General features: G+C 38.9%; 2 protein-coding genes across 3 annotated transcripts in view; one reads left to right on the forward strand and one right to left on the reverse strand.

Annotated features, from left to right (window-relative positions):
- The window catches only part of st6galnac5a (ST6 (alpha-N-acetyl-neuraminyl-2,3-beta-galactosyl-1,3)-N-acetylgalactosaminide alpha-2,6-sialyltransferase 5a), a 47,551-nt gene extending 47,186 nt beyond the window's left edge, over nucleotides 1-365 (forward strand). Inside the window, exon 7 of the mRNA XM_053330763.1 lies at nucleotides 184-365. Coding sequence (XP_053186738.1) covers nucleotides 184-365 — 182 coding nt within the window. The remainder of the gene's footprint in view (nucleotides 1-183) is intronic.
- On the reverse strand, nucleotides 166-26,599 carry pigk (phosphatidylinositol glycan anchor biosynthesis, class K). Of its 2 annotated transcripts, XR_008322003.1 has the most exons (12): nucleotides 26,490-26,599; nucleotides 26,243-26,296; nucleotides 26,024-26,115; nucleotides 24,994-25,129; nucleotides 24,051-24,162; nucleotides 23,130-23,226; nucleotides 21,656-21,773; nucleotides 19,795-19,905; nucleotides 18,408-18,580; nucleotides 12,179-12,257; nucleotides 1,886-2,147; nucleotides 166-1,404 (listed from the first exon to the last, which is right to left on the reverse strand). XR_008322003.1 is itself a non-coding variant. In XM_053330309.1 (11 exons), exons 1-11 carry the CDS (start codon nucleotides 26,553-26,555, stop codon nucleotides 2,031-2,033), a joined length of 1,155 nt encoding a protein of 384 aa, XP_053186284.1. In that variant the 5' UTR covers nucleotides 26,556-26,599; the 3' UTR covers nucleotides 1,670-2,030. The 2 variants fall into 2 exon arrangements, 1 of the variants encoding a protein (XP_053186284.1); XM_053330309.1 differs by lacking the exon at nucleotides 166-1,404 and having other exon boundaries at nucleotides 1,670-2,147.
- Nucleotides 26,600-27,907: the final 1,308 nt, after the last annotated feature.

Below are 27,907 nucleotides of genomic sequence, written 5' to 3' on the forward strand. Positions count from 1 at the left end.
TTCTAAAAGGTGCTGGTACTAACAGCAGAATGCAGATAGGATTTATAGGAAAAAGTACCACACACTTGGCTTCACTTCTAGTTCTTTTAATCACCAACATTTCCTAATTTCCCTATTTATCCATACAGGCCAGATGGCTGCAGTCAAGGTTGTCCTTGTGAGAGTTTCTCCCTTCTCAATCAGGGTCTCTGGAGCTCAGCCAGACTGACCGCTGGGTTCTTAGTCACCTCTCGTACCAAGGCCCTTCTCCCCTGATTGCTCAGTTTGGCTGGGCAGCTAGTTCGAGGAAGAGTCCTGCGGTTCTAAAAGCCAAAGTGCTTTTAGGAACCTTTAACAAAGCCCTCATGGCTTGGTTTTTGCTCTGATATTCATGGTTAGCTGCAAGACCTCATATAAAGAGGTGTGTGCCTTCCCAAATCATGTCCAATCAATTAAACTTACCACAAGCAGACTCCAATCAAGATGTAAAAATCAAGGTCTAGAAACATCTTAAAGATGATCAAGAGAGATCACTTTGTCAATATGGAATATTGAGTGTAGATTGATGAGGAACAAAGGAAAATAAGGAGTTCAAGTACTTTCTGAATGCACTGTACCTTCAAGGTTTTGTAACAATAAAACAGATCTGGTGTCTTCAAATAGTATTAGAGAGGAATTAAGGAAGCTTAACATCTTCTTAAAAAGGAAAAAAAGGCAATTAAAGACATACATTCATTCCTTTGATTCAGTATTTCATCTTTAATCAGGGCATCAAAATCTCACCAATTGAGGAAATAAAATGTGCTAGCTCTCACCAAAAGGGAAGCAGGAGGAATAAGATTACAGGAAATAAGAAACAAGGAGGAATCAGGAGGAGGAAATAAGTGTTGCATAAATAATGTATAAGAAAAGGTACACAGTGGCTGACACAGCAGCTGCCTTCTGATACATATGGTTTCATTTCCAGCTCCATCTATTTTCCACATCAGCCGCCAGGCAGAGTGGCACTGGGCACCCCGATGGGCGGGTCCACACGCCAAGGGAGCAAAGATAAACTACCACCGGTTCAATCCATATGCCATGAGCATCAGTCATTCCCCCAACAATGGCCCTAATGTAAAGTGGTTACATATGGAGAGAAAGAAAGAAAAAAAAAAGGAGGAAAACATGTCCCAGCAATGAGAAGATTCATTTGGGATGGCTGGCAGCTTACTAGGTTATCACTCACTTATCGCTGTTGTAGCATGAGACGTTGAATGGCTGGGAAATAGCTGTCCATCAGCCAGAATACAATCAGTGGAGTACACAGCTAGAGAGCTACGAGGGCAATTTGGTGAATGGTAAAGTAGATGGGTCCATCATGTGATATGGTATTATGTAGGGTTGTTATCCTTCACAAGCATGATATGACGGTCAAGAGGTGTACTGTATATGGACGAGAGAGACATTAAATTGTAATCTCTCCACAGCTCACTTACAGCCAATCAGCCTGCTCTCGTGGCACAATTCCCTTTCTGACTGAGTAGATGTTCTGAGTAGCACTTAAAAAAAAAAAAAAGCTGCTGCTGAAATGTGCAGAGCTCTCAAAAATAAATTAAATTCTTATCTAAGGACTCGAATCAGTGCATTTTAGCCAAATCAGCGCAATTATGGAATGGCTTAACAAAACAGAACTTGACACCCAAAAAAATAAAATAAATAAATATATTGATGTCCTTGTCAGAGTGAATACATGAAACAGGTAAAAATGGCTGTTTTGCTGTAGGTATACGCATGCTAACACTCATATCTTATGCATGGACTTTCAAGTATTTAACATTTCTCCTCAAATGTAAAAAATGTGTTAACCTTTCATCAGTGTAGGGAGCAATCATAACAAAGTAAAAAAAGGCATCAGTAGCATTACAGCATATCTGGCCAGGCAGCTCCATGGAGGGTAAAAAACAAGCCTGTCACAAACTGCTCCTTCCCTCTAATATCCCTTCAGTCCAGGCTCCTGGTCTCCCTCAGCTCCACATCCTCTGATATCCAGCGACGTAAACATGGAGCCCTCAGAAGATGTGTTTGAGGTGCTTGATGCCATAAGTCTTGAAAAACACCAGGAGGATTAGGGTCCACAGCCCCAGGATGAAGCCATCAGGAGGATGCCAGTCTTTCTGTTTGGGTTTCTGAGGGCAGGTGGGGGGGTGAGACAAGGTAATGTGAGGGTGGGGACCAGGGAAAGAAAGTGGAGCAGGGCATGGAAGGGTGGGGAGGGGAGATTGCAGGTTAGTAATAGTGTGTATATATCTCCTGTTGAGGCCACCGCTGATTGTTCTGTCATTCACACAGGCAGGCAGGCGCAGAAGCACACACTCACGCACACACACGCTCACTTTATCTCTACACACATTTTATGTACACTATCTGCCGTCTCACACACACAAACACAAAGGTTCACACAAAAAGCGGGTGGTAAAGCTCATCAGCACCCCTCCCCTGTCTTGTGTTTGTCCCATTCACTGCCACATCATCACTTTGTGTATGATTATACTTTTAAATCTCCGCCGTATTAAACATGCATCTCACAAGGAGCACATTTATATGCTAATGCGGCGGTGATATTCTGCAGAGAGATGAGATTTAACCTCTAAAAAATCTTCCTAACTCCTCTGCTAGCGACAAAGCTATAGATAGGCTGTGAGGACGCACTTAAAAGATTTTTGTTATCCCTTGCTATACAAGCTGCCATTATTCCATCAGGAATTCAACAGTCAGAAAAGGTATCCCTCAAAGCCAAAACCCCCACTACTTGGCAAGGAGGATGAACACACAGTAAGCACCCGGAGTCTGCCTGAGTTGCAAACTGTTCACACAACAGTCGGCCGACATACTGTAAAGTCCTCGAGAAATCTGTCTGTCTGCCTCACTTGCTTCCCTGAGCACCACTACAGTATCCAGTGTACATTTACTCCGTTTTTTCCTTGCCACCATCACCAAGTACTTGCTCATGCAGGAATTTTGGGTCTCTGTAAATGAAAGGAGTACGGTCTTGACCTGCTCTATATGAAAAGTGCCATGAGATAACTTTTCTTGTGATTTGGTGATACATAAATAAAATTGACTTGACTCATTCTGAAGTACATCCGTATCTGAAATACACACATTCACGGACACACTGCGGTGGGAGTGGGAGCTGGAGCAAGGCTGACAGCAGCTTGACAAGCCCCGGAGGATTAAATGCTGGTGTGAAAACCCAGTCCAGGGTCGTTACTCCCTACAAAGTCACAGACGCATAAAACTTTCATACAAAAGTTATCTGCAACAGAACATGTGGATCAAATTAAATGTATTAATCAAACACTGTGATACTGAAATTGTGTAGAATTATAATCAAACTCCATAGATCCTCAGAGCTCTTTTCCCACTTTTAGCTCATTGCTTTGCTTTACACATTAATTGTATAATTGACTCTGAGTAGCTTTCATCAACCCCCTGTAGGCAACCATTTTTAGCACAAAAAGCTCCAAAAAGAACCTGCTGTATGCCACCTGCCCAGCACTTAAAGTTAGTGACTATCTCTCAAATTTTCTCCCAGATTAGTATTTATAACCTCAGAACAATTCACAGTCGCATTTCAGAACAGCAAATTGGAAGAAAATGTTGGGCTTGTGAGGCTCTGATCAAACACCATCATATAACCAGCGTATATATAATGTGTTAATTGTACTGAAGACAGAATCATATTTCTTCCCATCCTGATGACTGTTCGCACCTGGCTGTTTTGAAATGATCTATTTGCTCTGTAAAATGTGAGTAAATTGTTTTGTGCATTCAACTGGTCACTATCAGAGGATGATTGAATAGGTATACATACAGTGGTACCTTCAGCAGCATTAGTGCCAATACAAATTGTGTGTAATGTCTGAAATTACCACTCACTGAGCACCAAACGCCAGTAAAATCTGTCTAGCATTTGAACACCTCAGTTTCATTAAGTTCAACCTGTTTCTGAAACGTTCTCCCTGCCGATGAATATACAACTCAGTTCATCAGCCATTCAACTCAAGCAGATTTTTCCAATTGTGACTGAAAGGCTCCTTCTACACAAAGTGGCATTATCTCAGCTCGTGAAGACGGGGTTGATGATGAACATGAACACTGCATAATACAGAGAGTCTTAAAATAAAGCACTGCACCTGACTCTATTCATGAAATAGCATTTAGAGTGGGACTTATTACATGTTTCTTTGAATAATGAATATTAATTGCTTTAGCCAGTATAAATTATTTTAATTTCTTATTAGTTTAACAGCCCTTGGTAAGTGAGGCGAAAAGCTCATTTCAGGAACTGTGTGTGTCTGTGTACTCGTTCCTCCATGCAACTTCTGTGTGCAGGGTACTGTCTTCTCAAGGCTGTCTTTTCAATCCAAACTCCAGGTTACGTGACAACGCTGCCAATTTCCAATGTATAAAGACTGAAGACAGCAGTAAAATTGGATTACGTCTGACTCCAAATTTATTTAACAGCTCAATCAAGTCAAATCAATAGAGCTCCACAGCCATCCAGAATGCTAAAGCAGAGACTGAGAGGCGTTTGCAACCCACGTCAGCCCCGAGCTCCAGGCTAAGCATCGTGTTGGACAGTCACGGCTGGAGTTACAAGGCAAAAGGGCTTCTGATTTCAAGTTGCATTCCCACTGCAGATTTTACTTGACGCTCTCTGCATAGGTTATTTTTAATGGCCTAACATGTCTGGCAATAAATACAAATGGCAAGTGGAATCAAAAGGAGAAAAAAAAAGAGACAAATTCAAGCTTAGAGAGGAGCTTTGGCACTACAATCCAAACCTCCAGTCAGTTGCAGGCACATCGCCCACCTACAGTGTATCTACAGTAGATAGTGTCTGACAGAACCCAGCTGCAGGTTATGCAGTAAGAGCTCAAAGCGCTTCAACAGAAAAGCAATGACTTCACTGAACAACTGAAACAATGAAGCTCAAACTATAAAGAAATACTTTCAGTGTCTGATTCAGTGCTGTTTTTAAAAGAGAGGGAGAGAGAGAGAGAGAGAGAGAAACTACAGAAAACATGTCTGAGAACAGACAGAATTATGAACTTGTTTGTCTGGTGTCAGATGTCAAAGTGTTGTTGTTTTTATAAAAGGCCTGTGCTAAAGGTCTCAATCACAGCTTCTTACTGTGAATGAATGGGAGCCTGAATGGACTTGCTATTTTCTGCCTTAATTAGAGCACATTTTTTGTCATGAGTGATTTCTGTATTTGTGTTCCAGTCTCCACTCTTCTCACTGGTTTGAAGTGGTTGGGGCTCAGTTGGAAAAAGGTTATTAGCAGACTTTATTAGGTATTGTACAGTATCAGTAGTAGTAGTGTAGTGTTAGATATTATTTATTGATGGTTTAAGGACACCTCATTATTTTCCCCCTAACCTTAAATGATTTTATTGTTGTTGTTTGATTGATTTGTACAAGTGAGTAAATGAAATGTGATCCATGAACACCAGTTTGAGAAATAGATTTCAGGTGGCAAAATATTGTCTTAGATTGTGCACATGCATGTGTTTTGTTTGTTTGTTCATTGTTGGATGGCAATGCATTACATTGGGAAAAAAAGTTGAGCCAGTTCCAAACAATTGTCTCATACTAATGGAGGGATTACATGTATTTGATGCAAAACTGTCTCATGTTTGTGTATATTAAAGGATAATTACCGTTTTTTACAACCTGGACCTTATTTCTAACATAAAATATGATTATTTACTCACCCAGACAACCCAGGGCTCGGAGGGGAATAGCACTAACGTATCATAACAAAATATTGGTGAAATGAACTAGTTTCGCAGCAGATCATGCGTTATATAGAGTCTGCGCTTCGGTGCCCCGTGTACTCGCATTATACGGATATACGCGGCGCTCCACTGGAGCTAATTTCGTCCGAACGACTCCAAATGACACCAAAGTTGTCCGGGTGAGTAAATGATCGTATTTTATGCTAGAAATAAGGTCCAGGTTGTAAAAAACGGTAATTATCCTTTAAGCCTGGCCAAATGTGTTAAATATTCTGAATCATAAGTGAATTCAGATACTTTCTGAGACGAGATAGGACTGCCACAACAGACGGGCATATCTAACATTAACATCTGTTGAAACAGACCTCCATCCTGACATGACCGGCAAACTTATTAAATCACACAAATAATGGTGAAATTCAGTGTAAAAAAGCACATTATGCAGTCATGGTAGCAGGTTGGCTTTGCAGCTTGATTTTTCGCGACAGTGCAACCAGAATCCACTCACAATTTCGAGTGCGATCCATTTTGACTTGACTGTTCTAGTTAAACTGAAAACTCTGCACCCCCCCCCCCCCCCACACACACACACACACACACATCCCATTTCCCAATTAAATTTGCCAGCATGCTTGAGTTGTCATCTTCTATGTTTTCTGGTTTAACGGACACAGGGCTATGACAACATCGATCTATCCTGTGGAGACTTGACATAATCACATGAATACTGATCCGACAGGTCAGACAGCCTTTGCACGGCCGATGATTTCAGACCGCATAAATGTCCAAATCATTAATTCAGAGCGTTTTTTTTCCCCCTTGCTCTGACTACATCACAGGCATCAAATTTGTGTTACATAACAAAATTTGAGTTGGGACACTTTCAGCTTCAATCTTGGTGACAAAGTGACCGAAGGGAACAGAGGAAGAGGAGCCCAGGGTTAATTACCAAGAGGAAAGCGGAAAAGGACAGCTGGGAATGTTCATAACAGACGACTGGGAGCATGTGGCCATCGGGGCCAGTTGACCTCTGTGACAATGGTTGGCAGAGTTGTGCAGGATTTCAAGAAATGTATTTGTCATATGCATAATTGTACATGTGCTACAGCTGTGAAATGAAATTGCGACAACTACGATAACTGTGCAAACAACAAATGTAAAGCTATAAATAAATATAGAGCTACATACAGGAAGTAAAAGTAAATATCAATATAATGATAATACAAAGCAGTCACAAAAGTAATATGTACATAATAAAAGTAAGGTAAATATTAAATAGAAAGAAATAAGTGGCAAGTTATAAACAATTTACAGTGTTAGCGAGAGTGAGTGAAAAGCAAATGTAGTATGTGTATCAAAGGTGCTGAGCTGTAAAAAGATGCAAAGTGCAAAACAGTTGCAAGATGTGTTGTTTAAGTGCTCAAGGTCCATATGGCCTGGGGGAATAAACTCCATAGCCTCACAGTCTCTTTGGCTATGATGGAGCAGAGACTGTCCTTAATGATCCAGTTTGCCCTGGACCTGCACCACCTGCTGTAGATGTCCTGAAAGTAGGTCCTGTGCTGTCCTAGTGTTGCGTTCAGTGCACCGGATCACTCTGTGAAGGGCTTTCCTATCCTGAGAGCTATAACTGCCGTACTAGGCAGTGATGCTTCAAGAGCGTGACTGTGACTCACTGTGTGTGTGCACGAATATGTGTCTGTGTGTGTGTGTGTGTGTAAGTGCAAGACCCTTGGGTAGGGAAGAGCAGAGGGAGATGGATCGACTGTGACAGGAAGCCACGTCAGCATAGCCAGCAGAGAGAGGAGCATATGTCAAGAGCGAAGTTAGGGAGAAAAACATTAGAAGAGAAGTAAAGCAGTATGAAGTCAGAGCACAGCGGATGATATCTACACACAGTCTCCACAAATGAAACTAAATTAGGGTTGCAACTAAAGATTATGTTCACTATTTGTCTCTTGTTTTCAATTATTCAGTCATTTGTTTAGTGTATAAAATGTAGCCTGATCTATACTCCATTTTTATGGCTGAGAGTTAAAAAAACACAAACATATATCTGTCGATAGTCTCTATGTAAAAAATGATTAAAAAACATCACTGATAAAGATTGCTTACATTTGGTTCTTTAAGATCTGTGACCGAGAATGAGTGAACATTTTACGGTGAAAAACAAACATCTCAGTTTTCTCTAGTGGAAAAACTGTGATAGACACTGTTTCTCAAAAGACATCAGACGCATCTTTCAAACAATTCTTGTTACCTATCAGCCGACATATACAAACGAAAACCCAAAAGGCTCATACTGCCTTATGTATCATCTATCACTTAAATGAAACTTAAATCTTGAAAAACTTGTGGAAAAAAACCTCCCAACTAGTTTACATTGTCCAAGGTGCAATTCTTGAAATTGCCTGTTTTTGTTTGCTGAAAATGTTAAAATCCAAAGTTTTGAAATTTTGAAAAGCAGAAAATCTTTACAATTACGGAGCTTGACAACAGATCAATCCTTCATCAAAACAGTTAATATGTTTTCTGTTGGCAGACTAACTGATTAAATTAATATTCGATAAGGTCACAAATTTATAAACGACTTTGAAAGTCAAATTTGAGTTGCCTTCAATAGAAATCAATGCTCTAATCTGCTCACAGACATGTATGAGTTTTTGCTTTTTCCAAAGAAAAGAAAACACAATGAAAATCCTTCAGATAAAGAAAAACTGAATGGAGGATGGCAGGATGAAAAAAATGTTAGGGATGGGGATGAGCGAGAGGAGAGAAACAGCTGTGAGAGAGAAACAGAAAAGAGGCGAGTGTTTGCTGACCTTCAATGATGAAACCATTCACATGCCACAGCCAAGGACAGGGACCTACACTCAAGCAGCCTGCCTCCATTACACGCACTTTGTGTTGCGTATTCAATTCACCGGTAAAATCAATTAACGGCTACCCATCTGATTGATTGGAGCTAATTAACATGGCCACGCAGGATGCTAATGGCCATTGAGGGAGGTCTGAAACACCCTGCCAAACAGTAGCACTCCAAGGTCAAAACTGCAGCAATGTAAGTTGTGCAGAGCTGGGTGACAGAGCAGTAGTCACTGAGCGCTGCCAGGACTCTCCACTGTATTGTCTTGACATTTAAGCCCTCAGCAAGTGCTGGACAGTGGAAGTAGAGGGTTTGTTTTTCTCTCATGAAGCATACTTTGCTTTTCTAGAGCACATAATTTGTAATTATTGAGCATGAGGAATGCAGAAACACAAATTCCAATTGATATTTGATTAAACGGAGGGAGCTTGTCAGAGTGGGCTTGGCCTGTGATCCACACAATCCCAACATCCACTTTTGAAAAAGCGTCACTGTTGCAGCCTGAGTGAGGATTTGGAGAGGAATGGGAGGGAGGCGAAGCATTAATTTTCACTGTTTTCATTTTCAATTCTCTGGAGCCATATGGTGTGGCGTCAAGCTGGCAAAAGAACAAATAACAATTTGACGCCAGAGACCAGGACTCACAGCAGCGAGAGAGAGAAAAAAAGTAGAATACACTAGAGAGTGGAGCGGGGGGAAAAAAAGAGTTCCTTTTAGTTATTTCCAGAAATGAACATATTGTGATCAGGCATTGGCAACCTGATGAGATGTGTGAGGTTGGGAAGAGGAGGTAGAACCACTAATGTGACAACAGCTTACGGTAACAGGGCATTAATCAACTCCTCACATGCACACATCAGCATACAAGATTGTATACAGATGCCATATAGCACAGCCTTATACATCCACCATCAGTCAATCTTATGTCTTTTCTATTTACAAGTTGACTCAAGTTCTACTGGCAAATGGAAAAATAGTTTGTTTATATGATTTGTTTTTGTTGGTGGCACAACTGAAATCAGCTACAAAACACTTGGGAATATTTCGGAGATCAAATCTTAGGAGATTCAATCTCATCTAGCTCTTCAGATGAGTGCATCTGATCAGTGACAACAAAGGGCGCTACCACACCTGCATGAAAACAAAGATATCTCCGAGATTGCAGCACACAATATGACAGCAAATCAAAAACAGAGGAGCTGTCAATAGGCTTGATGGACATTGGTCATTCTGCTGCAGTGCAGATGGACTATAGTGAGGAGGAGAGAGATGAGTCAGTCTGTCAAGACTCCCATCTTCAACCCAGCAGGAGTGCTAGCTGATAATCAAAATCTCTGGCAGGGGTCGTCGGGTTGACGAGCGTGTTTGTGTGTCGTACGTGTGGATGCATTTAAAAAGAGGAGGGGGAGGACAGAAATACAAGAAAGACAGAAAAAGATGTATGAAGATTAACTGGCAGAAGGGAAAAAAGAGGCAAAAGAGAGTGTGAGTCAAGATATGAAGCCAAGTAGCAGATAGCAGAGGCTTAATGGGATGTGTTTGTGTGAGTGATCGTGCAATCTTTCAATAGTGTGATTGCCTCTATGTATTGAAAATTACATACACAGTTTACCGGGCACTCTTATGTGAGCAGCGGGAAGCACATCTACAACCAGCCTGTGTTTGCCAGGCTTTAGAGGCAGTCCTCAGCTAATTTACCAGAGTGCCACTGGGTGTGGAGACCCCTCCAGTTTCCCATCACGACACTCAATAAGTCGTCTGACAGAGCCTAGGCCTGTGGTCAGCCTCATTTCTCTGTGCCAACTGACTGACTCCTTTATTCACACCAACAATATTCCCAGCAGTGTTGTGTGTGTGTGTGTGTGAGAGAGGTACTCAGTCAGCTGGATCTGACCCCTTGTATCAGCACCAACAGTTTAGTGTCTGCCTCGACAGAGGAGACAAATATCATTGTCAAGTCAAACGTCAGCCACTCCAGTTTTACTGTAGTCACTGAATGACCTATGATCATTTCAATCATATGAGACCTCAACACATTACTAACTGTTTTCGACACACAGTCTTGATGTCTTACAAATCAAAAACAGCTAAACAGCTTTTTTTGAGGGAGGTGGTGACCATTGTTGTGAAAACCACACAAATTAGCTGAAACACAAAGCCAGGTTTGACACTTTTACAGCATTTAACATATGTTTAAGCATATAAAGTAAAAGAAATAATGGAATATACGGAACTGTCATATTCTCCTCAACAAGAATATCATGTTAAATAGTCTGCCTTGCATTCGTTGGAATTTTTTAAACCCAAGGAGATACTGTAAGATGACCTTCCCTGAGGACAGCACCACTATGGCTAATGGTCAGGTTATGCTAAAAAATAACTGATTAATATGATGGATCAAAGCCAGCCATCATGAAAAGGGAAGTGAAATATTGTGATACTGTTTAAATACGGGAGTAACAGTGCAACTTTTCAGGCAGTCTCTCCTGGTACACTTTCACAGTGTTGCACTATGTTGTATATATGAGGAGTGACAGAAATAGATGTGTAAAAATGAAAGAAGAAAGCTTAAGAAAGAAGGTCAAACTCTGACTGCTTTTTCACCTCCACACAGTTGACCAACTGCTGCATCAAGCAGGTGTGAATGTTACAGAAATGGTCTGACGCATACCCCCAATGGTGACGTCTGAAAGGTGTATGGGGAGCAGGTTTTTGAAGGTATTCATCCACCCAACAAGCACTTTACTGGCAACTTATAGGAGATCTAACCCTTACTCTAACAACTTGCCTTATCTTTGTTAAAATGTAAAACATTTGAATACAAATTTAGGTTTTAATATGGACAGTAAATCTGGGGTTTGACACAGCTAATTATTGCATTGGATAATACTGTATAGATATGCCCCTTTTGTATTTTTTAGTATGGGCAGCTCAGTGGCAGCTGAAGCCTAAAAGTAATCACCAATAATGTCTGCTCTTGCCTGTGGCAAGGATTAATGTGATGTCTTTACTTTTCTGAGGCACAAGTTGAAGTGGGAGTATAGAAATAGTATTTTTAATAGGCTGATAATCCTGCAAGAACAGATACAGGACCCACAAGCTGCTATTTGAATGCAGAGCACATGTTCCTGAGGTGGAATGAGGAGAAATAGGTGTTCATTTGTGAAGGTCGGCCCGACTGAAAGCCACAATCCATTTGGGAATGAGGTGAATGCACAATTCTTTACCACGATCCTGCCTATCCATTCTGCTGGATTTCACGGTGGCCCCTCCACACCGAGACCAGGAGGCACTTGCATTTCACACTTAGAGCTGTCACCATGGACACGGCACAAAGACATCTGTTGGTGGATGTTGCACATAACTTTGTGTTCTGTGGCCAAATTAGGAACGAGAGTGGACACACTTCAAATAACAAAAACACAGGAGCCTGAACAAATGGCTGCCTACGCTGAAGCAGAAAGGATGACAAACACAAAAAGTCTTGTCTAGGTATAATAATGTTAATATGTCTTACATGGAGCTGGTGTTTGTGTGGATCTCTTACCTGATGGATGATCTCAGACACTGGCAGCTGGTCCACGTATGAGTATGTAACCTCTGTTTGCAGCTCTCCATTCACAGGACTAAAAGACAAAACACACACAAAACAGCGCTATTCTTTAGCATTTACCTTAAGTAAGTAAAATGCACTTTGGAAGCATTAAACTTTTGTTATATGGGCCACTATTGTTCAGTGATGAAGAAAAGCTGTCAGGAACAGGAACAGACCCCAGTGTTTCTGGCAGTGTGTGCGTAGACGAGGTGTGTGTCAGTGATATGCATTGCAAATGGATACAAATGAACTCCCAGGCTCCCTGAACTACCCACATTGCACTCTCCAGTTAGATTTGTTTTTCTAAAACCTGAGTGAACATTGTGGCATTTGAAACTTAAAGGGAGCCTCAGACTCAACTTCAACTCACTGACACAGGGCTGGCATTAGATGTGTTGAACAGGTAAACAACCTGTGATGCAGCTGCTGTTTGTTGATGCCACACAGCAAACCTCTTTCTGCTGCATTTCATTTGCTAACATGTTACAATCACGCAGCAGTGCTCTCAATGAATGCTGTCCTATTCTCTTCCTGTTTATACGTGACAGAAATAGAAATGATAATGGGGTTACATATATACTTTTTTACGGAGTGGCATGAGCTCTGTTGCACCAAACAACATAGATCTGGAGGGAAAAGCCTCTCAAGTGGAAGTCAGTGATATCAAAAGAAAAAAGGAGGCAAGCTGTTGAATATAAAATGAATTCAATTGTGAGGATTTAATGTGCTCAACAATATGTACTCTGGATTTGTTTCAAAACTTCCATAAACTGTCATGAATACCTGAGTCAGTCTGTACTACAAGCTTCTGGTCTCATCTCTTAAGTACTACAGTATGTATATCAGTTGGATAAGCCTGAAATTTGTAATAGATTTTGCTATAAATATAACAACAAAATCTGTAAAGGAAAACAAAACTGTTAGGTTGTGAAGGATTTGCTTTTGAGTTTTTTTCAAATTTAATTGAATTGAATTTAATCCTTTAGTTAGCCAGGTAGTCTCATTGAGATTGAAAGTGCAAGTGAAATATGAGAATGCAGCTTTAGATTTTTCTGAAGCTCATCACATTTGTGTGCAGCCAAATTAAATAAGTATCTAAGGAGCCATTTCGTACTGATAATATCTGCCAAGGTGTATAACTTTCACTTACATAGATTTTCTAAGCAACATGAGGTAACTAACAGGCTTTTAAAAAGGCTCTGAGAGCTCTGAAAAGCATAGGCATCATTTCAGAAAGAGCAATTAACACCTAATTAGAAAACCTTGCATCCTGCCTCCAAGGTTAAGGGTACAATCATGAGTAATGTGTTTTATGGACAGAAATCAATGCAGAAACACTTAGTTTCTAAAGTAAAATATGGTCTTTCATCCTTTTTGGCAACTAAAATACACAGAAACAAGACATTTACACTGCAAGCATTCCATTTTCTTAGCCTCAGCAAATTATATTAATGAAGTGAGTTAAGGGTTCAGTGTCTTTGTCAAGGACACTGAAAAAGGGTCACCACATGGCAGTTGATGGATAGACATCCATTAATGTGATCCAAGATTAATAAAAAGCTGTGACCTTTCAGATATGCAACAGGTTATCCAGTCACAGGGCTTCCCTGCGTTGCAGTTATTTAACACTGCCATTGTTAAATAACACATTAAAAATACAATAATGAGTCACATTGTTGCACTGAATGACATGTTCTTTATTACAATGAACATGGCCACTGTAATTAATTTCAAATAAAGCCTACATATACTATACTGCTGCTTTAAATGCATTAAATCCTCAGCATACTGTAAATGACTAATTAAAAGTACAATGCAGGAAAAAGTCCCATTCTGTCTACTACTTGCAGATTTACTCTACCTGACCACTAAATATACAATATATATTCAATGTGGAAAATATTCTTCAACCAAGATGCTAAATTGCCACGGGCAGTTTTAAATGCTTGTGTACTTCCGTGTATTTATCTGAGCGACCGTTTGACTCCAACATCCCATTCTGATACAGAGTCAAGAAGAAGCATCTCAGCTAAAGGTCACAATCGAGTGGAGGTTTAACTGAGTGGCTGTCTCTGGCTAATCAAAGAAAGTTCAGGTCAGACAGCTGCTCACAAAGTGGGCCATATCCCTTAGTGAGTCACCATGGCTCTCCTCCAACCACTTGCTCAGAAAGGCAACCTGCTCTCCTTTTTCTTCCTTTTTCTTTTTGTCTTTTTTCTTCCCTCAGTTACTTTTGGTATTGGTCTCAGTCGCTCACTCAACATTTTTCCCTCTGTGGTTTCTGCTCCTCTGCATCTCCTTTCCTGTATTTTTTCAGCCTTTATTCTTTTCTTTTTAACTGCATTTCTGTGCCCTGCTCTCTTCTCGACATGTCTGTGCGGTAGGGCAGAAGTTGCTCTGACAGACGAGAACAGAGACAGAAGAAAACAGGCCGAACTGGCAGGCAGGGAGACAATCTCCTGCTGAGCTTTATACGTGCTCTAAGCTTTTTCTGCCGCTGGAAACATGTCACTGTGCACCGATGTCTCACCGCTGCCCCCCCCCCCTTTTACTTAGCACAAGAGATGAGCTCTAATTCAATTCAAACCACTTTCCACTTTATTTTCCATAAAGAGATTTTTGGAGAGGATTTTTCAATCCACTTAGCTGATTCTAATGGATGTGGCTGCCCCTCCCCACCTCCAGCTCGGGTATCACTGCTGTCTCCAGCTGTCATCTTTAGGTCAAACAAATTTCCTTTTAACATCTGCTCTTCTAATGGCCCAAGTAGTTTTTGGGGACTCTCTCCGGCGCTCCAGGTCACAAATTACATTACATTTACTTAATAACTCAATGGGATATGAAATTCCGCTTTAATTTGATAGTTATAATTATTCTGGGAGCTGTGTGACCCACAGAAAGACGTGTTTTGGTCAACACCCACCCATAGCTGGAAGTGAGTAACTACACAATGTCATTACACTGTTAAACCTATGTATAATGAAGAGGATTGAGGGGGTCCATTAAAATGTCCTCTCCATCAAGTGCAATTCACTTAATGAAAGAGCCTGTTCTGAGGAAAAACGGCCATTTAGAAATGGTTGAGAGGAGAGAAGAAGAGAGAGGGAAAGAGAGCTAGAGGATGAGTATGAGACAGGCACACTTGTACACACATGTACCCATCAAATATCCTCCTCCACTTGCCTGAGTGGCCGAATGAGCCGACAAAAGTGGATTAAAGCATCACTATATTCAATAACAGCTTGTTTCAGAGGACATCTGTGATCTTTTCTCTGTGGGAACACAAAGGGTTCACTAGGACCCATTTTCAGGTCTTATGAAACACTATTATTCAACTTTACCAGTGCCGTCCGAACTAAGGTATAAATAAGTCCTTATTCTGTTAACAAAAACTGTCAAAAGTACTCATTTATTATTGTTTAATATGCAAATTAGTCTCTAAATTAATCATATTTCTAAAAAGAAAATGTCAGATAATAGTAAAAAATATATATATAATTCACCAGAAGCTGAAGGAACATTCAAATTGCTTGTTCTGTCAAAGTAACAATCTAAAAATACTGTAAGATAGAAAGTAACTCCTCCTTCTGAAAACACCTGAAACCTGAAAACATTTTTTTTCTTGAAAATTGACTGAAAGGATTAATTAATTCTCAAAACAGTTAGTGGAAAAAAGCTTAAAAACAAAAAAACAAAAAAAGCTGCTTACTGCAGTGTAGAAACAAAACCTGTTCAAAATGTGAGGACAGTTGTGGAGTGGTTCGCTTAGGCCACTCTCAGTCAAGATGGATCACACACACACACACACACACACACACACACACACACACACACACACACACACACACACACACACACACACACACACACACACACACACACACACACACACACACACACACACACACACCTAATGCAGCAGATTAGTTGCCTTTTTTTAAGTTTGAACTTTTTTTTTCTTCTAAACTTTAAATGTATTGCTTATTTAATCATGAATAATTAATGTTATAGTGAACTACTTAAGATTTGAAACTAAGATTTCAGGAGCTTTAATCAAATGACTTGATAAGCCCACTAATGGTGAAGGCCATGGTTTTTCTGGCTAGAATAATGAGCTCATTTACCAGAACAAAGAGCAAATATTTAACTACCCACCTACTCTTAATCCTTTCCAAATGGGGGTAAAGAAACACTAATGTGACATCCAAAATGATGGAAAATACCATTAGCGTCCCCAATATCTCTGAAGTTCCTCAACAGTACTTTTTTAATCACTTTTGGAAGCAGCAAGACACTAGTAGACCTTTGGTGCATCAGTAAACTTAGCTCCATTAAAACATCAAATGAATCAGGGGATTGCTGGTTTCTTACATCAGAATTGGAGATAAAACATCTCTCTAGGATGGAATTAGGGCAACAGCCAGCTCAATAACACCAGTGGTGTGCTTCTGTGTTGCATGCAGCAGACCTTATGTGTTGGCCCTAATCAATAATAAAGTAATAGGGGAAGTTGTGTGCAGTGACTAACTAGCCGGAGGCCAAAACAGCCAATGACTAAAATCGGTATGGCAATTGCCTCTAATTACTAATTAGCAGCCAACCGCATTAGATTATTTGACTATAATACCTCCCAGTGGTTCAATTAAAGCCCAGCTTAATGAAATTAATAGAAGTGGAGGGAGCATGTAATCGCGAAATAAAGTTTTAATTTCTATCAAATCTGTTTGCAGAACACATCAAACTGTTCTTCACCTGCAGTCATGAGTCAATATCTGAAGGACTGTTTGGATTTTGACGTATTAGCTATGTGGTTCCTAAAACTCCTGATCACTGTCCTTATTATAGGATTAGTCTGTGTGGGAACAGGCTAATACGAGAAAGCAAACAATATGTCACCATGCATAACGGGTGTTAAGCGGATGATGTTAAGGAGTGTGGCAGTTCTCTGCAGCCATCTAGTGGAAAAGTCCATTTATCACAACATGCATCGACCCAATGCAATGGCAGGGTGTTTTGAATGGGACTTGGGTGCATGCTGTCTAGCTCACCACATGGTAGCGCCAAACATTATGTATCAGAAACACTGCTGCTCACTCCCCGCTACTTATTAACAGTGACTGAATTAGAACCCGAGGACAGTCAGGGAAAAGGTCCAATTATCACCTTCACTACGCAGTGAAATAGAGCATTAAGTGCTGGTGATAATTATATAAAGCAGTAAATGTCATCAAAATGTTCTGTACTATCAGTCCCGACAATAATCCTATTGGACAGCCTGACAATAAAGTCTTCTATCACCTTGAGGGTGCCCATACTAAGATCCACTGTGTGCTTTACTCTCCCAAACACAGACTCGACACTCAACATTAGTAGAGGAATCAATATCAGTAATGAGAGATGTTCTAAGCAGAAATCGAAGCCTAGTTAGTTGGATACGAAAGAAATTGAATTTGGCCAAAGGCGCATCAATTTAAACAAAAGGAGGATGACCTCAATTAAGGTATTACATTCATTTTGTCCCTAATCCTCAAAATCACTACACTTTAGGGTTAAAAGTGTCACTTATTTTCCCCTATACTGTATTTTTTTCTAATTAGTAATATAAAATATTTCAAAAGTAATCATGATATAATTTCTGTAACATAGATCCATGATGATTTTGTGTTTCACAGAGTATATTATATTAAGTTAAAAAAAGAAATTGTAAGGTTAGATTTTTATAAACCAAAAAAAATAGAGAAAAATGAAATCACAGTTTCCTACAGCCCAAGGTGATGTCATCAAATGTCTGGATTTTGGATCATTTGGTTGCTCAAAACAAAACTATCAATTCATTTTAACGCAAGACAAAAAAAAAACAGCAATGTTTCACATTTAACAACCTGCAACTATCAAATGTTTAGCGCTCAATCAATTATTAAAATAGTTACCAATTAATTTTCTGTAGATGTAATAATCGATTAACTGACTAATCAGTGCATCTCTACTCGACTCAGTGTATTTCCCTGTGACGTGTGTCATTAACTCATCACTACACAACAACAACTGAACCTCTAACACAGCAAAAGACAGTATTAGACCCATAAAGTTTTTTTCAAAAGCTGCCATTCATTTTATAATCACATTATTAACACCACATCATATGAAAAAGTTAAAAATGAGTCAAAACATTTGAGCTTACTTTTCTTCCAGTGGCTCAATAGGGTTGGTCAAGTTGATGGTTTCCATTGTGATCTCAACTTTGCGGACACTGCCAAAGAAATCTGTGATAAGGGCACTTCCTGGGTCTCTCAAGAATAGGTCAGTACGGTGGCCTGGAGTGGACACACACTGGCTCTTGGGACACACTTTGAACTGGGGAAACAAAAACAGAAGACAGAAAGACATTAGGGGCCACATTCACATTGTATTTATGTAGATAAATACTGTAAAAATCCTTGTGATGCTTTCAGGAACTTCAGCTGTGCAGTGATAAATAATGTGCATCTCTTTCCTCTCATACTGTACCGCTGATAACTAACTGTGACCTGTAACTAGACATATAAAACCTGGATAGAGCTGCAGTGAGAGTGTTAAAATATGTGACAGTGTGCGGAGAAGATTAGAGGCTTGACATTTTCACATGTCATCGTCAATTACTAAATTTTGCGGTTCCTGGTGTGTTACCACTTGTGAGTTAATCCTCTTATGTGCACGATTCATCCGTGTGTTGTCCAACTGGGCTCTTCATTTGAAAAGAATAATAAAATCATTAAACCGAAGTGAACATTATCTCGATCAGCCAAACAGGACTTGAAAACACACGATTGGTAAAGGATTTCGTAAGGAAGGTTGATGCTATTTCCGTGTCATCAAAAGGAAAGCCTTTGCGGTCCATTATATCGACCCTTAATTCTACAAAATTGCACAAGAACAAAGAGTGCATCTTCAGAGAGGGGAAAATTGGAAAGAATAATAAGGATTACTCAGAGCACATTGATTGCGCTTGGAGTCCCTGACTTAGGATTTGAGATGTTTTGATAGTAACTCCTGGTGAGGTGGAGTAGGTGTTGGGGATGAGGACTCATCACTGGAGCCAGTGGATCTCTGCAGGTGTGGAGAAGATGAAAAGGGAGATGCTGCTAAGATTGAGCCAAGCCCCAGAGCAGCATGTACTCACCATCTCCACCCCCATGTGTCAAAGGCCGACAACCTTAACACAGTATCAGACATTCTGTTTCAAGTGCAGAGTTCAGCGAGTCCTGTTTGACTTAAAAGTGTGCATAGCAAACTAGTGTTGAATCAATTAGTCAATCAGATGATCATATTTCATTTGTCAAGTAAAAATGCCAAACTTTAGTTTTTCTTTGTTTATATCATTATTAAAAATGAGATACTTTTGGTTTTGAACTCTTGGTCTGACAAAAAAAAGCTGAAGACGTCACTTTTGGTTCTAAGAAACTGTCATGGGTAATTTCACTCATATCTGAGACTTAACAAGCAGTCAAATAATAAATAAGAATAATTGATAACCTAAATGAATGTTTGTTGCAGCCCTATATGGCCCACGTGCTCTCTTATATCCTCACCAGGTCGTTCATGTTGGCTTTGCTTGCAGGGTGGATGTCTTCCAGGAACTCCAGCAGGTAGAAGGTGTAACGGTCCATCAGGTGGACTCCGATGGCCAAATCTGGTTGATGCTAAAATGAGACAGATGGGCAAATAAGATTAATCAGTCTCCTGCATTATCAGTATTTCAGTCAGTATTTATTACATTGAGTTGAGATGAGGTGTTTGCTGCCATCCATTCTTAGTTTTGTTTCAAAATACCTCTTTACCTCTTGTCTTTAGACACTAGTTCAGATGGATGTTTCCTTAAAAATGAAATTGGGACCAACTTCCAGCTGCTTATCAAAGCAAAAAATCCCAAACATTGTATCTGCAATTATTTTTGCTACAGGATCAGATGATTGATGGCAGGTAAGAGCAGGGAGTCGTAATGAGTGGCGGCTAAACTACACAGCAGTTTTAATTTCTAGTGTAAAATGTACTTTGCAGATATTTCTGTATTCAGAGATGGTGTCAGGATTAAATAAATAGAACATTTTAAATTAACAAATAGCTGAGACTAATGGATGAGTAATGGCATCAAAAGAAAAAATATTTGGGTAACTTGTCTTTAAAGTATAATATTTTTTTCTCACCAGTAATCAGTGAGGCAGCAGGTGTAATGACAATTAACATGGGTATCATTCTGTAATGTGTAGAAAGCAGATATCAAATGCACATCACGTCTCAGCGTAAATGGGCTACGTGGAACTTGTGAACAGGTGTGCAACAGGTAAATAATTAATATTCAAATAATTAAACACAGGATTTTTAGTTGGCTACCACAGTAACAGTTTTACGGTCAATTGGAGTGATGAAAGCATCAGCTGGAAAGAATACAGTCTGTTCAAAGAAGCAGCTGCTGCCTACATGAAACCTCAGCAGCCGTGAGGAAAATAAATTAGTTTGAGGATTCAGTACTGGATGCAAGAACCAGACCTGTTTTCTTAGTCCAATCCAATCCCCCTTTTTTAAGAGCCCATAGACAATATTAAACATAAATGCTACCATGTGATGTTTTGTCTCAGAGTTATCTTAAAGCTCACTGACAACACGCCACTAAAACAAACTGATTAAACAAGACAGGACACATAATACAAAATGATAACGGTGGCAGAGTTACCAACAGAAATTCTTACAAAAGCAGACTTTAAATTTTTAGCTGGTGACAGTTGATTTTGCCAGCTGTCACAGGCAGACATTATCAGCTGTAGCGAGCAGGCTAATTAAACAAATGTGTAGCTCTGTCAGTTGGTTGATAACACCATCTCCGGCTGACTTTTTAATGTTTCCAGCCGACTTGTTTTAGAAATCCTGTAAAAACGGTCTTAAATACACACTTAATAGCTTAACCACACCTCACAGGCAAAATGTCAGGTCAGTATCATCACCAGCTGATGATCCATGTACGGTAAAAGATTTATTTTTTAGTGTAGCAGTGTATAGTAGTATAATAAGTTAAAATGTGTTGTTTTTTTCTAATATGACCATGTGGCTGCTTAGTTTGTACTTCTTGTGTTTGTATTTTCCAACAAACATTTTCTCAGGATTTGTTGGTATTTTTCTGTTACAAGAGAAAAGGGTTTTAGGATGAGGATTATCCAATGTACATAATTGGAAAATATAATGCTTTTTTTGAAATGCTTGGGTAATATGGCTGGCCTGCCAGAGTGAAAACTAAATTCAAAAAAGAGCAGGTTAAGAAAACACTTGGATTATATTCCAGGCTGAATAAACTTGACTGACACTTGACTTAGCCTTCAGTCAGACTCTGGTATCAAACCTCACTACTTATTAAAAAATGTTTCATTCATCTCTTCCACATGAGGGATGGTAACTCACCGACAGGGAGTCCTCTCCAACTTGACTGCTGGCCAGAGCCATGAGGTTTGGAGAGTAGAACCTCTCATACATTGAGGCGCCCTGACAGGTGTCAATGATGAAGAGCAGCTCGTTGTACCTGGAAACACACACACACACAGAAACACAGGCGCACACACACACACACACACACACACACACACACGATGATACACAATCTCAAACAGCAAATGATGAGAGAATACACAGCTGGCATAACAGTCACCCATTTGTTCTAATAACACATGGTATCACACACAACCTTCTAACCAATCTTTCATATTGCAGTTGCCATGGTGACCAAGAAAAAACGACAGCTCCATTCAGTTCCTGCTAACACACCCACGCATAGTTTCTACCCCTTTTCCTCAGTCGCATCCCTCATTGCTCCTTTCCTCATTTAAACGAGAAAAATTCACAACAACTTATTTTCCATGTTTATACAAACATGATACATATTTTATATTCAGTTGACTGAATTAAGGCAGTTTGGGGACGATAACGGGAGGTGGAAAAGTCTCGATAGTGGCTGTAATTTGACAGTTGAAGCCTGCAATTATCACATCAGCATCAAAGCTCGCATCACTAAGCTTTTATCTAGCAGCCCGCGGCTTGACTGTAACCCAGACACTCTGTATTGATAGGTTTGGAGGATAATAGAGACACCGGTTGCGGAAAGCCGTTTTAGCTCATTTATTGTCTCAGGATTCACAGATTAAACACCACAGCAGCTTTAAAACCAGCAAAATTCCACTTATAAAAAGAGTAGTCTGTCACTCTCATATACAGTTGTGCTAATACGTATACAGTAGATGTATCACAGTCATTTCCTTGCTGTTATAGTTATTTATGTGTATCATGTGTCGACACCAAAAGGTAAACAGACAAAGACTGCAACAGATTCAGTGTGTCTGCATCTTAACAGTGATGTCACAGCCTGAGTACAGCCTGAGTACAGCCTGAGTACACAACATCACAACATCACTGCAGCGAGGTGAGAACTGAAAAGCTGAAAAGAGTTATGAATGAGAACAATCAACCAAGAGCATATCATAATATACTTGAATATTATAATTCATGCTTCAGTTCACCCACCAACAAAGTGGAGCCAATTCTTACTTCACCATGAATTTATACTAATGTATGAGAAAAGGGCTATCAGAGGTCTCTGCCACCAAAACAATATATTCTCTTATTCCCTAAAGCACTTCATTACATAAGAACAAAGAAAACACAACATGGTCCGCATTTCTCACAGATAAACTCCTACAGAAGATGTTCCTAAGTTGCTAAGTTTCATGGCATTATATGCTTTCTGACATGCTGCACAGCTAATTGCCCCTCAGGGAAAAGGGAAAGGGAAAGTCCAATTGAAGTGAACTTGCACTAGAATAAAGACAGTATTTGGTGTTAGTTTGCAAATCCCTTTACCATCTTATATTCCTTATTTATTTACCTTCTTTTCTGCCACATCTGCTCAAAAGCGTCGGCCAGTTCCACATTACTGATCTCCTCCGAGTCCTGGAACTTCAGAAAGCCATTTCCACCATGGCCTGTTAAACAAATATATACACATATTGTCAATAATTAATTTCTTATTCATAATGCAAAAATATGATATATAATGCAAAATAACAAGATGCATGAGAAAGGCTGGCAGCAGTGTGCACTGTGTAGAAGAAAAAAATGTAACTCTGTCACAACTGAGACCGAGGCAACATTCAGACACATAAGTGAGATAAAATGAAGAGAAAAGAAAACCGAACCTTTCAACTAAATATCTTTATAATATATCACAGGAGTGTAAAACACATATGACCTGCTGACTAGACTATGATGTGAACTAGTTACTATTAGTGTTAGAAAATAGTCAGGTTTTTAGGTCCTCTTAGTTTCCCAATTTTTGCCAAAGCAGTCTGTCAAAAAATGTGCTGTACAATCCAACTAAAAAACAATGAAATACTGTTATAGTCAACTCATCATTTTTAGTGGAATATTTTTCACTACTGTGCATGACTGCCCAAACAGGCAACCTGAAGTCTGTATTTTAATGCTCAACTGACATCCTTGTACCTTAAAAAAACACTTAAAGCCAGCTGAAAATGTGCTTGCTCTTACTACTCTCTTGCTCGCTCCACCTAAATGTATAATATAAAACCATAAGAAGTACATTTGAGTCCTTTCTCTGTGAAATAATTTTGTGAAATGCAACCAATTATTGACCAAACCACAGGTAGATGAGACAGGGAAAGTGGGCACACAAAGAAAAGTATTAACAATGCTTCGTCTCCAAATAGTCTTCAACGCTGAAGATCACACACTCATGAAATGTAGTGTTTAAACAGGATTTTAGAGGGTGGATTTGTCCTTTAATTACCTGTAAGATATATGAGGATGTTGCTTCGGTCATCAGAGAGGAGGCGTTTGGAGCGTGGAGTGCTGGGCGGCAGCCTTCCAGTTAAAACTCGCAAGAAGTTCTCCACCGTCACCTGACACATGGACAGGATACAATTACAATGACTTTTCTAATCTAGTATGAATGGGAAGAGATCAGTTATGTAATGTGCATCTTCACATTCAAAGCACATAACGGTTTAATAACACAGTTAGCAAATTGGGACAATCAGAAAAAAAAATAAAAGAGGACTACAGAATTTTCACCAGTCAAAACATTTTCTCCATCAGTAAGGTCAGAATGAGATAACACACAAATATGTTTGTCCTGCTCTACTTATCTTTTAATTAAAGTGTGAAATCAATTACTTTCTGTGTTCTTTTCTCCTTTTTTCCTCTCTTCAATTTCAGCTTTTCTTGCACATGATTACAGTGTGACAGCATACATGTATGGGCAGTTCAATGTCTTTATTCATATTTAAATAACCAGCACAAAGCAGGGCAAATAATCGAAAACAAACTGAGATAAAGAGTGGAAAACCTTGGTCCATAACAAAACAAAGCACTTGGATTCTCCTCTATTTGAGGATTGATATAATATCAAGTCATTTCCTGGTCAACAAACAGAGCAAACTCTGGATAATCAATGTTAACCATTTTTCTTTGATCCCCTATAGCACCTGTTTATATTTATCTTTGTGAGTTTTGTTATATTAGACAGTCTTTAAAAGCAGGTGAAAGTCCTTACATACCACCACCACTGTTGTGCATCTGGCAAAATATTGCCAACTCAACATTTTAGTTTTTTCATTAAAACTGAAGTGTGGCTTAGAAACTACTGAAGCCAGTGAAAAAATGTTCTTAAATGAGGCTTAACAAAAAAAATCTGTTTAAAAAGCAGTGACAGGAGTGAAATGTATACTGACCTCATATCCTCGGTAGTCCACCTCCACATCGTCTCCATACACATTCAGCTCCATGTTCTTGTGGCTAAACACTGTGGCTGGCTTCGGGTTTCTGTGGTTACAAGCCATGTCATCAGCTAGCATCAGGACTATGTGGCTGGAAAAAGAGAAAATATCATGAGATTCAAAATTATAATATCAGAAAATATGATATAGAAGTCGTTCATGTAGTCAAGCATAAGTTCAGCAACCAGTTATGGAGTTTAATACCACTGGCCTGATAAGTTGTTTTTGGTTTTTCTGGCATTCAGAGGGACTGTTTCTTGTGAACCAGAAAGAACAATTAAAATGAAAAACTAAGTTAGATCACATTCATTTAGCAAAAAGGCAGATCAAAACAACAGTGGTAACTGCTTAGAATATCAGTGCCTACCTTATTATAATAATAATGAATCTTATTTATACAGCACTTATCTCTACTTGCAACCAACACCAAAAAAGTGCTTTACAAGGCAGACATTAAAGGAACATAGGACAGAATTAAATGCCAAATACCCACATACAATATATCATTTAAAACAAATAGAGATAGATTAATAAATAAAGGTTATAATAAAGCCTTAGTATGCCTACTATACTATTTCAAAAGTGACTTAAAAGAAGATATTTAAGTGTGTTCTGAATTAGTATTTACAGTTTACTCAATGAATGTTAGTTTCATTGTAGGGCTGCAATTAATGATTATTTTCATCATCAATTAATTGTTTAATATTGTTTTGATTAATGGATTCATTGTCCATAAAATGTCAGGAAATGGTGAAACTTGTCAGTCACTGTTTCAACCAACCTTGAACACCTTGTTTTATTTATTTTTTATCCAAAAGACATTCAGTTTTCTGAATCATATCACATTTGAGAAGCTTGAAACTGTGAATTTGGACATATATTTCTTACAAAAATAGCTGGTGATTAATTTCATATTTACCAACTAATCGATTAATTGATCAATCGACTAATCTTTGCAGCTCTAATACAGTAGTTTCAACATTACCTGTCAGGGATGCCCAGTCTTTTAACGCTTCTGTAGACAGACAGAGTATTGGCCACATGACGGTAGTTGAACCAGAATCTGGATGTACACACCTGTAATAAAAAAATATAGAAAAAGAGGCAGATAATCAGACCCATACATGTTTCTACTGCCCCTATTATTCTTATGGAGTATTGATATTAGCATGTTTGCAAAGATGAAACCTTAATAAATACTCACCAGAACAGCCCAGTTATTGGTGTGACCACTGCTGAAGAATTGCCCTGCGCTATCCTGTGACACAAATGAAAAAATATAAATAAAAATACGTGTTTTTAGATTTAGGCTCATCACCAAAACAGCAGGTGACTGGCTAGCATGACAGCACCGGAGGCTAACACGAGAGCGACGTTTTTTGGAGAAATGCGACGTAAAATCACACAAATAGTGGAGATGTCAGAGACAAATGCAAAAGCTTTACACTCACCTCGATGTTAACGCCATTTGCTAATAAATATGTGGAAAATAAGCTCAATAAAGTGAGTATTTTCATTGTGCAGCACTGTCAGCTGTGTGCATCCAGGAAGTGAAAATGACAGGCTCCGCCTCGCAAAAACTTCCGGTTATGGTATTTCAAAATAAAAGCTGTGTTGTGTGGCAAGTAGAGAATAAAATATCAATAATCGATTTCTACTAAAGAAAGGGAGCTTATGACACATTCAATAAGATATTGCACTTCAGGGTCATGGGACAAGACATTTTATGGCAGAGCTGATAAATCCTCAGTATTTCAAGATATCACTGATATAAATTTTTTTACTTTATTTGTGTAGTTATTGTCTCTTTTCTGTATTGGTGCATCTGTCCATCTGGCTTAAGTGTGTCTGGTTTTATTTTATTATATATGCAAAACCACCATAAATATAATGTTCCAAATAAACTGATTTATATCACACCTTTTTTTAAAAAAAAATCTAATTTAAAGTGCCTTACACATAAGTGATTGACACAATGTTAAAAATTGATTTCGAGAGTAATGCACACCAGAGTTATTAAAAAAGTTATTAAATAAGACAACAATAAAATATGGGTAGTTATGATAATTAAATATAAATGCTAAAATATTATGCAAGCAATAAAATAACAAATAATAATATTGTGAAATAATACACAAAATAAAAGGATGAGTAACATCTTAGATTAGTGGTTCTCAAACTTTTTCATGTCAAATATCCCATACTGACACAAATTAGACCACAAACCCCCTTTTGATTTTATTGATGTTTTACTACAGAAAGTGTATGAAACCAGTGACCAACATTCTCACATATTCTGTCAGTTTCCCAGAAAACAGCAGGTCCACAGTAACTCTCAGATCTTTTAAATCAAGACTGAAGACTTTCCTGTTTGCAGCTGACTATTATAAGATCCAATCACAGTGTAATGTTTATTCCAGTATTTTATATGTCTTATTTTAGCTGTTTTTTGCCTTCTATTCTCTTGACTTTTTATGACTGTTTTTAATTGTATTTAAGTGTCCATTTATTTGTGTTTCTTTTGCACTTTCACTTTCAAAGTTTGTAATGTTTTATGTAAATAAACTTTCCTTATCATTGTGTACTTATTAATGGAATTAGAGTGAAATTAAATGAATCCCCTTTTTACTTGGACCCTCGGATCCTCCTTAAGAACCTCTGGGACTTCCCGTAGCCTACTTTGGTAACCACTGCTGAGAGGTTAATTATTTATTGACTTACAAAATGAAAATATTTTATGATATATCTCAATATATAACTTAAAACTAAACCTGGGTCAGTAGAATATTTCCTTTTTCCCTACTGTGGTACATGGTCACAACAATAATGTGTCCTCTCCAACATGAACTTCAAATAGCAGCAGGAAATT

Source organism: Scomber japonicus, chromosome 12 (assembly GCF_027409825.1).
Source record: "Scomber japonicus isolate fScoJap1 chromosome 12, fScoJap1.pri, whole genome shotgun sequence".
NCBI classification, from domain to species: domain Eukaryota; kingdom Metazoa; phylum Chordata; class Actinopteri; order Scombriformes; family Scombridae; genus Scomber; species Scomber japonicus.

Coding starts and splice junctions, on each gene's coding strand:
- pigk (XM_053330309.1), bottom strand. CDS start 26,555: ATGAAAATACTCACTTTATTGAGCTTATTTTCCACATATTTATTAGCA. Junction 25,130..26,023: donor AGACTGGGCATCCCTGACAG/GTAATGTTGAAA, acceptor CTCTTTTTCCAG/CCACATAGTCCTGATGCTAG. Junction 21,774..23,129: donor CAGATGTGGCAGAAAAGAAG/GTAAATAAATAA, acceptor GTGTGTTTCCAG/GTACAACGAGCTGCTCTTCA.